Source organism: Panthera leo, chromosome B2 (assembly GCF_018350215.1).
Source record: "Panthera leo isolate Ple1 chromosome B2, P.leo_Ple1_pat1.1, whole genome shotgun sequence".
Classification (NCBI taxonomy): Eukaryota; Metazoa; Chordata; class Mammalia; order Carnivora; family Felidae; genus Panthera; species Panthera leo.
Window position 1 is genome coordinate 86,574,694 of NC_056683.1, and position 10,842 is coordinate 86,585,535.

At 38.8% G+C, this 10,842-nt stretch overlaps 1 protein-coding gene and 1 long non-coding RNA gene across 2 annotated transcripts; one reads left to right on the forward strand and one right to left on the reverse strand.

Moving 5' to 3' along the window:
* Positions 1 to 284: 284 nt before the first annotated feature.
* On the reverse strand, positions 285 to 7,827 carry NDUFAF4 (NADH:ubiquinone oxidoreductase complex assembly factor 4). The gene is made up of 3 exons (XM_042939388.1): positions 7,607 to 7,827; positions 6,993 to 7,096; positions 285 to 2,371 (listed from the first exon to the last, which is right to left on the reverse strand). Exons 1-3 carry the CDS (start codon positions 7,740 to 7,742, stop codon positions 2,084 to 2,086), a joined length of 528 nt encoding a protein of 175 aa, XP_042795322.1. The 5' UTR covers positions 7,743 to 7,827; the 3' UTR covers positions 285 to 2,083.
* Positions 7,828 to 7,986: 159 nt separating this feature from the next.
* LOC122220196 lies at positions 7,987 to 9,977 on the forward strand. The gene is made up of 2 exons (XR_006202716.1): positions 7,987 to 8,206; positions 9,795 to 9,977. It is a non-coding gene; the product is annotated as an uncharacterized LOC122220196 (long non-coding RNA).
* The last annotated feature ends 865 nt before the right edge of the window (positions 9,978 to 10,842 follow it).

Here is a 10,842-nt window from a genome sequence, read left to right on the forward strand (position 1 = left end):
TTACTCATCTTTGAAAAGTTATTTTAGATCTCTGTGCTTCAATTTCCTCTGTAAAATATGATAAACAGTACTTCTCTTCCTGCCTATGGTAAATATCAAGCAAGTTCGTAAATGTAAAGCACCGAGACCAGTGCCTAGCACAGTCACTGCTTTTAAGATATTATCGGCTAGTGGTGATGCTGAGATCTACACCCAGGTTTTCTAAATCTAAACTCCATGCTTTCTGTGACACCACTACTACTCAAATGCTCTCCTACATATAATAAAAAGCAGTACAAGGCCAATGAAAGATATGGAAGTACTTTATTTTATCTTGTGACACCATATAACAGCCAGATTTACATACGTCTAACCACAGTGTGTAGTAGATCTGAATAGGGAAAATGGCTCAGAAATAGCAGTATTTGTAATTCAAGTATTGACCTTTATTTGATAAAGGAAAACAGTTTTGTGGACGGATTGACTTTGAAATGCAATTTTATACAGTTGTTTTCTTAAAAGAACACTTTTGAACCAAATATAAACAAGGTACAGTTTATTCACGTAATGAACCTGCAGTTGAAAACAAGCTTAAACTTTCCCATCTCAGCCCATTTTTCTCTTTTCAGCATTGCAAATGCTTCCTTCCGTCATCATGCTGAATTCCTTAGCATCTTCCATACCATTCCCAAGGGAATCCCTGGGAAGTAGTGCATGTCTGTATTCCTTCAGAAGGACACAGATAACCTGGAACTTTTCTTACCACATTTCCAATATTCCTGTAACTTACACTTCCTGCTCTTTTGAAATATGCTTCTTTTTGGCCCACCAGAAAAAACATAACACTAGGAATCTGAAAACCTAGATTTTGGACATGGCTATGTCATAAACTAGAGAATAAGCCTAAATAGGTCATGAAACCTCCCCAGCTCTCTGTTCTTAATTGCAAAAAACAAGTCCTATTTGTCCAGTCCTTTATTGTTATTTATGTTCACGGTAATCATTAGTTAAATAAGGCAGCATTTTGTTCATTTTTTAGAGAAAATTCAGTCTCCAAGAGGCTACACAATCTACCCAAGATCCCACGGGTGGTAATATGACAGAGCTAAACTTACATAACCTCACTCAAGACCTTAGTGCCAATACACACTGTACTCATAAGTTAGTTCAATTGACGAGCAGCAATTTCCCAGGTCCCTTCCAATAATCACATTTCACGCTTCTTGCAATTTTTTCTCTCTTCCTTCAACCAGCATTTAAATGAGAAAACATACATATAATTCATCACCAAATTTCATTTACCAATTTACCATGGTTCTCTGATTTAACCATTCTTCACAATTTTCTTGTTTTTTCTCTATTAAATCCAGAGAAGTTACTTTTCCAGACAGCTCTCACGACTGCCTGCTTCTCTGAAAGCTTCTGGATTACCCGTTTGTCAAAACAGAGACTGCTAAAATTTCATAAATATCAATTCCTTTTCATAATTTTAAGAAGTTATTCCATACATAAAACCAGTTCAAAACAAGAGAAGTCCTCACTAACTGTTATTCCCTATAATAATAAAAATGTACTTTCTATTGATTTTGTGTCCACTTTCCTGTCTGCTTTCATTTGGGAAATACTGTTACCCTACCTCACTGTCAAGTCTCCCTTACCCTAACAATATAGTCACAAAAGGTAGGAAAACTCTTACTTTCACAATTCCATAGGAAGAATAAATTAATCACCTAAATTGGATGGCAAAACCCTGAATGTTAAATGAGGGAGATACAGGACATTTCCCAAGAGATCATATGATCAATTTAAAAGCTGATGATATGATGTGCTTAAATTACACATTAACTTTTTTATTTATAATAAATGTATACATGTGATTAGTCCTGCTGATATTACACACGAACATATGCCTAAACCGGATTAAACTTTACAAGAAAACAAAATTCATTCTACCAGCAATCCTGAAAATTCAGCAGAGCTCAATAAATAGTATGCTCTCCCAAGGAGGGAGCTTTTAACACTCAGCAATTTGAAACTAAATGAGAAACTAAACAGGGCATGGGTTTGGGGAATACATATAGGAAAAGTAATTTCAACATTTTCTTCATTTTGATGGTATTGCTTTCTTGTCTTCAGGAGGGATGATTTTGACTTCAAAAGTAACAAAATATTTGAGAAGGGATTTTACATCTTTCTGTTCTAGACAGTATTCTTCTGCTATTTTCTCAGCAGTCCACGTTTCTGGATAAAGTTTATGATTATTGAGAAGTGTCAATGCCTCTACAATGGAAATTTTGCCTTTGGGAATGTTCTTAATACTCATCATGTTAAAGTCTTGGCCTTTTACCAATCTGAACTCCTTTGGCTCTTGACGTTTTCCAGCATCTGTTACCTAGTATCAAAAAACAAAAACAAAGGGCTTTCAAGATGAGAGAAAAGATGTGACATCTACTTTCATGCTTCTCAAATCTCCACTATTCTTCAAATAAATGCTACATATGCTTCTCCAAACTACGCTTTCTCATTACAATGACCCACACATTCAACGGCACTTTTGCAAATCACTATTTTATAACTACAGCTCAATCATCATTAAGAAATCTAGGTAGTTCTACAAAATAACAATCAATTGTCTACCATCCACTCATCACATTATTTCATGCATATTAAAATAACAAAAATGAATTGATTAGCTTAAACCTGTTTTAGGAGGGCAGAATTCTGATGCTGCCCTAATAACTTACTTGATAATCTCCATTCTGTTTCCTAGTTTTTTATTTCATATTCAATACCTCCAAACACCTTAAATGAATTCAAATATGCTAGGGATTTTGCCTCTTGAGAGAAAATAAACTAATACACAAACATAATAAAAAAACCCAACCTATGTACACCCATCTTTCCATCTGTCTGTCCCATCCAAGTAATAATCCTTGTGCTGTGCCCTGTATTTCATTCATTACTTGGCCTTGCCAATCATTCCCTTTTCCTTTTTCTTTCAATTGTATCCTGCCTACTGCTGCTGTTTGGCCAAAATATAAAAATGCCATAGTCACTATCTTTTAAAAATGCTCACCAAACCCAGAACAACACTTTGTTTATGGCCAGTTTCCTTTTCTCTAGTTAAGCTTTAAAGATGGTATTCGTGATCTCTGATCCAGGATTAGATTAGATCTTAATGCAGAAGACACTTTTCAGGCTTCAAGTATACTCACTATAGATCTGATGCCATTGACCATAATAACCTTCCCCTTGGTTTCCATGCCACTCCTTTTCCTAGTTTTCCATCTGTCTCTCTAGTGGGTCCTTTGTTCTTGTGGACTTTTTCTCTTCAGCTGCCCCCTGAAGGTTAGTGTGCTCCCAGTTCTGGCCCAAGCCTTCTTTTCAGTCTTCACATTCTACTACAGTAATCCCCCACACACCCTACACTTCCATTATTACTTATGTGTTAATAACTTTCCAAGCTGATCTCAAACCTAGACCTTTCTCCTTACTTACAGATCCAAATTCGCAAATGTGTAAAGGCATCTTTACTTGGATTATCTACAAGCACCTCAAAATCAACATATCTAAAACTGAAATTACCCCTTTCCTCTGAAAATCCAATTCTATCTCATATTTCCTATCTCAGTGACCAATATCACTTCCCTCTGTATCTCATTCCAAAACTTAAAGCTTTTGTTATGTCATATTATACCTGACATCTCCCTCTCCCTCATGCATTACATCCAATCAATGACCAAATCCTATTGATAATGACTTCTAAGTCCCTCTTGAACACATTCACTTCTCTCCTGGTCACTACATCAACCTAGTTCAAGCCAAAGTCTCCTGTGGGCACTACTACGAAAGCCTCCGGACTGGTCTCCTTTGATTAGATAAAATGCATTTTATTCCCTTCCAGCCCATTATGAAGCCAATCAGATAAGAAACTCTTCAATGACATTCCACTGTCCTCAAGATAAAACCCAAATTTCTTAGCAAGACAAATAAGGATCTTCATGATTGGGTCTCTATTACCTCCATCCTATCTCAATTCTCCCAAATTTATTGCTCACACTTTCCCCTGACTGTAATGAAGTCTAACTGGTTCCAGAAAGCATAGTACTCTTCTACCTCTATATTGTAACTCTGGACTGAAATATTCACTCAAACTTCTTCACTTTCCAAAATTCAAAGCTTCTCTTATCTTTCTTAACTTTCTCTTAACTTTCCCAGGTAATCCTTCTTCCACTCGATATACATTTTTATTCAATTTCCCTTCTGTTTAATATTAAATACTAAAACATTATGACACTGAAACAGTATCTGAAAATTCAACATCCTCTCTTGATTAAAAGAAAAAACAAAGCAAACAAAAACTCTGAGCAAATTAACAATAAAAAAGTCCCAAATGTGAAAAAAGTATTTTTAATCAGAAACCATATCACTTTATTATAATTAAGGCTGAAACATTAAAGACACCCTATTTAAGGAAACAGCAGGATAGAATACCAATTTTCACTGCTATGTTAATGCTACAAACACAATAAACGTAGTAGTACACGTTATGAGAAAACTAATTCTATGCTGATATGAGAGAATCTTCAGAAATACAACAAACCGAAAAACTAATAGAAATAACCTTGCAATGTGGGTAGCTGTAATACAAAAATCACTCACTTTCTGCAAATTGGCAATAATTAAAAACTTTAGGGTGAAAAAAGATCCTATGGTAGCAACCTTCCCTCTATCCCCCCAAAGCTGAGTAATACAAAGATGTTAATTCTCAAATTAACCTGTACATTCCAATTCAATTACACTAAAAATCCAAATCAGACTTACTAAAGAACCTGACCATTTGATTCTCAAGTTCATCTGGAAAAAACTGTGACAAGAGTCATGAAACTTTTGGGGAGTAGTGTGGGATAGAAGGTTCTAACAGATATCAAGACACATTACAAACTTCCATTAATTAATATAGTATGATCCTAGTATCGAAATAGAAAAGCAGGTAGAACTGATGAATCCATAAACAGACTTGCATATATTAGTATTTTAAGTGAGTGGAGAAAAGACCTGGTTATTCAATAAATTATATTTAGACAACTGGCCATCCAGTTGAAAAGATCTCCACACACCACTGTAATCTTTATGTAAAATAAAGATTTTAACAGAAAATATACAGTCATAACAGCAGGATAAACTGCTTTTATGTTGGAGTGCATCCAGACTTCCAATACCACGAAAAACAAAAAGACTAACATATTTGACAGAATTTTGAATAGCAATATTAAGTTAAAAAGCCAGGCAAAAGGGGCGCCTGGGTGGCTCAGTTGGTTCAGCATCCAACTTCAGCTCAAGTCACAGTCTCACGGTTCATGAGTTCAAACCCCGCAACATGCTAACTGCTGTCAACACAGAGTCTGCTTTGGATTCTCTGTCCCTCCCTGGCTTGTGCAGGTGCGTGCACTGGCATGTGCTGTCTCTCTCAAAAATAAACACAAAAAAGTCACCGGGCGCTGGGGTGGCTCAGTTGGTTAAGCATCTGACTTCAGCTCAGGTCATGATCCCACAGTTCTTGAGTTCGAGCCCCACATCAGGCTCTGTGCTGACGGCTCACAGCCTGGAGCCTGCTTCAGATTCTGCATCTCCCTCTCTCTCTGCCCCTTCCCTGCTTGCACTATCTCTCTTCTTTAAAATAAATAAACATTAAAAAAAATTTTTTTAAATAAACAAAATTGATATATACACAGTATCACTAATGTCTACAAACATCACAAATCGTTAAGAAAACTATGAATTACCCAAAAGAGAAAAAGGGGCAAAACATAAATAGGTACTTCAACCTGTTTTTCATTGTCATTCGAGTCTTTTTAGGCTTTTCCCCCAAATTTTAATACGACCATATATCTCCTTGTGTATTGTATCTATGTAACTGTATTCATAAAAACTTAAATTTTTTTCACTCCCCAAGGGCCAGTTTTTTAATGCATGATTTAGTATAGCATGAGAGAAACAGCAGTCAGAAGTATTATTCAACACCTGTTATTGTTGGAAGTATTTAACACACAAAAAATGAACATCAACACTTCCATCTTTTTTACGGGAACATCTGGTGATAAATGAGCCCTATAATTGCTATTACATGCAACAATTCACAAACCTTATTTTACATCAGTTTTATTTTGCTTATCTAATGAAAATTACATTAATAAGTGTATCTGTGCAAACAGTATTACCAATCTAAACAGAGAGGACCAGAGAATTTTCGAATGGAAAAATAGCTGGGAGTTGTCATTGGCACTTTCTCTCCTTTAATCCCACTCTTCCCCCTACTTAGATCCTTCCTGCCCCAACAAACTCATCTAGTTAACTCAGGTTCATCCCTCAGGCCTGAGCTTAAATGTCCCTTTCTCAGAAACCACCCTTGGTTGTCCAATCACAAACAGGTCCCTCTGTAGACTCACAGTGCCTATACTTCTCTGTCACAGTCGTATCAGTAATTATGTACTCACGGTTGCTCATCTGTTTAATGTCTGTGTCCCTCACAATATTATAAACACTGAGGGCCAAGGACTAAGTCTGTTTTGTTCATATATATACAAAGCACTTGTGCACTGTATTTATATATAGATCTTACATATAGGTTCCCATTCCCAATGTATTCCATAAACTCCCAATTTTTACGTTTCCTATCTGAACATATCTTTAAAAAACAAAACACCAACAACACAACACTAAAGGAATCCCTGAGATTGGGACAAAACTCAACCCACTTAAAGATGAGAAAATAGTATTAAAGCTCTCCTCTTCAAATGACAATCACTGGAAGTACCTTACAAAATCCTACAATAATATCGCCACTGAGCTTAAGTTTTGCCAATGCCCTGTACATTGGTCCCAACTACATTGACAGTTTTAAACAGGCAGAGCGCTCACTCTCTTTCACTACCTACCACACTTCTCTTGTTCGTTTCCCTGGAACACAAAAAGGTTCAATTACTTATCTGCTGAATTAAAACACACATTACCTGCACAGAAGACACAGGATCTTTGGAATCAACATACACATCTCTTAGGAAGGACAGCAGTTTGTCATCTTTTCTAGCAACTTCTCCCTTAATTTCTGGATGGTCTAAGAAAAAGAATGTCACGATATTAAACCCAAAGAAAATTCCCTCTAAGATCCTAGCATTTAACACAAGGCAGCCACTTTTAATTTTTTGCTTAATGAACAATCACTCGGACAATATAAGAAATATTGTACATGTAAATCAAAATGCTAGGTCAGGCCCGGCGTCCACCGTTCTGTGAAGACTCCTAGAGAGCACTTCCGAGGAACTTCTGACTCGGATTCCGGACCTCAAGCATTAAAGATAAAAGCCTCCGAGGGCCAGTACGGCCGGGGTAGCGGCCGCCACCTCCGCAACTTCGAAATGGGCGGAGCCGCCACTCCACCGAGGGCGCAATGGGACAGTCTCAATGTCACCGGCCTGGGGGATTCACCTTACCGCGCTCGGCTGACAAGTCACTGCGGCCAATCCCGGTCACCCCCGCCCTTGGACCAAGATCCACGGGCGTGGAACCCCCAAGCCCGCCCCGGGACCCCGCGCGCGGAGTCCAAACGCCCCCTTGCACCACTTACGGCTCATCTGCTCTCGCAGCAGGCTCTTAGTGGAGGGGTGCCTGGGAGCGGGAGAGGGCTTCATTTTGCTGATTTCCCGTTCCGCCCGGTTCTCTAGGTTGAAATTCCTGATTGCGCGAGACACAGCAGCCCCCATCTCCTCACAACATGATGCGCTCTGGGTTCACACCACACGTGGGAAGTCACCTGCACCGGCGCCCTCCTGGACGCCTCGAGCATGCGCACGCGTGGGGTCGATCCGGCCCATTGCCGAAAAATGGGCGCCAAAGCACGCCGTTCGCCCCCTAGCGGTCGGGAGGGCGCACGCCGCGTCTCCGCCCTGAGTGTGTCATAGCGAGCGCCTCCCTTCGGGACGGGAGGCTTGCGACCGCCTTTGGCTGCTTCCGGGGGGAGGGGCCTCGGGAGGGGCCCGAGGCCCCCGGCCTAAGCTGAGACCCACGTCTGTTCTCAACCCTGCAAGTTCGGAAGTCGGGAGAGAAGCTTTAAAACCGTACCAGGCCTGACCTCCCCCCAGACTTTCTGATTTAATTCTAATGACCGGCGTTGGTTCAAGCTTTCCACGTGATTTCAAAGTTGCAGGCTGAGTAGAGAATCAAAGTGGTAAGGAAATCGAAGACCTTGACGTCCTTTCACAGGTCAGGGCCGCTGAAGGAAGCCGGTAAAAATGGAACTGACTGCACCAGGATAAAGGAAGGTCCTAAAATCGCCCTTTCCTGTTTTCTGAGAGGAAAATAATGAAAGTGTATTCTTTCAGGGCACCTGGCTTGGCTGGGTAGATGAAGCCTGCAACTCTTGAACTCGAGGCCCACCTGGGGTGTAGAGATTACTTTAAAACATTGTTTAAAAATCTTAAAAAAAAAAAAAAAAAAGTTTGATTTGCTTGTATCAGTTTCAGTCCTGCTGTCCTTTCTCTTTTGTTTATTTTTGATACTAATGTGTGTTATTTATGTATACTATTTAAATCAACATTTTTTTTTAAATTTTTTAACCTTTATTTTTGAGACAGAGAGAGACAGAGCATGAACAGGGTAGGAGCAGAGAGAGAGGGAGACACAGAATCTGAAACAGCTCCAGGCTCTGAGCTGTCAGCACAGAGCCCGACGCCAGGCTCGAACTCACGGACTGTGAGATCATGACCTGAGCCGAAGTCAGACGCTTAACCGACCAAGCCACCCAGGCGCCCCTTACGTATACTATTAAGTTCTGTGTCACCACGTCATTCCCTAACTTATTTCTCTTTTAAAGCCAGAGAAACTTCCCTGTAACTTAGTGAAAGGAATAGCCAGTAAGACGTTAGGAAAAAAAACACCAGTATTGTTACATACTCTCTCTTCCTGCCTCCCCCCTCCCCACTCCCCATTTGTAAACAGATTATTATGTTGCTCCTTCTACTTGAGATTCTTTAGAAATATTGTCATATATATGTATATATATATACATATATATAGTCATTAATCCATAAAAGATAAAAGGGACCCACTAGGAAGTAGCAGGGTTTCCAAAGTTACCATATTTTTATAGACTGGTTGTAATGTTTTTAGTGTCCTCATCTCTCAGTAAAATGAAGGTGGTTGTTTTTGACCAGTTAAAAGCAAGGGAAAGAATTGATGTAAAGAGAATTGAATCGAAGTAATTAAAAAAAAAAAAGAAAGAAAGGGGCAGTTTTATTTAAATAAAACTAATGGTTTATGTACTAAATTATTAAATTTAATACTTAATTATAAGAAAAGTACTGCAAGGAACATAGCTTCCACCGTTGATTATCACGAAATCTGTTTTTACTGGGATTGGTCTTTGACATTGATACAAAGCCAGCTTTTTCTTCTAGAGTTAGTTGGGAAGTTATCCTGCAGGTGGCAGTCTGCTCCAAGATTTCCATCTTTGAGACCTGGGCATGCCTAGAACTCCATGCTTTATAGCCTAGATACTCATATTTCTTTGTGTGCCAAGAAACTTTCATCTGCTTCATTATGTCCATGAGCTTCATCAGTTATGGTAGCATGTTATACTCACTGCTTGTTAAAATATTTTAAAAGTAAAAAACTCATTTTCGTAGAAATTTTACCATACTTCTAGTAGCACATTAGATCTACTTCTAGGAGCATAAAAGTAACGTGGGACAGAAGTTACAGGAAGTGTAGGGGGTTGTGGAGATAACTAAATGAAAGGATTCTTTGAATTCCCACAGGTAGGTAGAGTTTGGATCCAGTGTTTCAGAAACCTCCAACCTCCAGCTACTTGCCTGGTCCTGGTCTGGTGCTGCTCGAGCCCTCGGAGCAGAACTGGAGCAGAGGTACTCCCATCAGAAATGCACAATTGGCTGTCATCGTTTGGGAATCATCATGGAAATAAAGCCTAAGTCATAAATGCATAATTCTAGCTCTTCTTGTCAAAAGAAGCATAGTAACAGGAAGTCTGGGCTCAGAACCCTTCCAGCTTCTGTAAAGGGATGCAGTCAGGTCCCCAAGGAAAGGATAACCAGGATACTGCTCAGAATTAATCATATCTCTGAACAGAATGTTAGGATGGGTATTTATTACTAAATATCTTAACATACTAATGAAATAAACCCGGGGTCTTGCCAACACAACAGTATATAATTCTATGAGGACAGAAATTTGTGTCTGTTTTGTTTATTGGTATATTCATCACCTTAACAGTGCCTGGCACATAGTAGGTACTAAACAAATGTCAAATAAATATCAAATAAACCCAAAGGCAAGTAGGGCCCCTGTGCTGGAGTCCAGACCCTAGACAGGTTTCCTCTGCCAGAAGTGGATTCTTGTGAAATTTACTCACTCTGGTCAAACCTACTCTCCTCATTTTAAATTTGGGAGGATAGTAATTAGTGGGTTTCACACAGTTTAAAAGTACAATATATATTATATATATATGTATATATATAATATATATGTGTGTATTATATCTAACACAGGTTTATTTCTGAGCTCTCCATTCTGTTCCATTGATCAATATGTCTGTTTTTATGCCAATACCATACAGTTTTATTACTACAGATTTGTAATATAGTTTGAGATCCAGGATCTCAGCATGATGTCTGCAGCTTTGTTCTCAAAATTGCTTTGGAACCAGTAAATTTTTGAAAAACAGCAATGAGGAAGAACTTACCCTGTAAGATACCAAAATACAATATAAAACCTTACAGTGTGATACTGATACAGAAATAGGTAAATAAATCAGTAAGTATAATAGTGACAAGACAGATCTAATTATGT

Excerpts from the sequence above, each read along its gene's own strand:
- NDUFAF4 (XM_042939388.1), bottom strand. The coding sequence starts at position 7,742 with ATGGGGGCTGCTGTGTCTCGCGCAATCAGGAATTTCAACCTAGAGAAC. Across the intron at positions 7,097-7,606 it reads GCTGCGAGAGCAGATGAGCC|ACCATCCAGAAATTAAGGGA; the intron begins GTAAGTGGTGCA and ends TCTTTTTCTTAG. Across the intron at positions 2,372-6,992 it reads ATCCTGTGTCTTCTGTGCAG|GTAACAGATGCTGGAAAACG; the intron begins GTAATGTGTGTT and ends TTTTGATACTAG.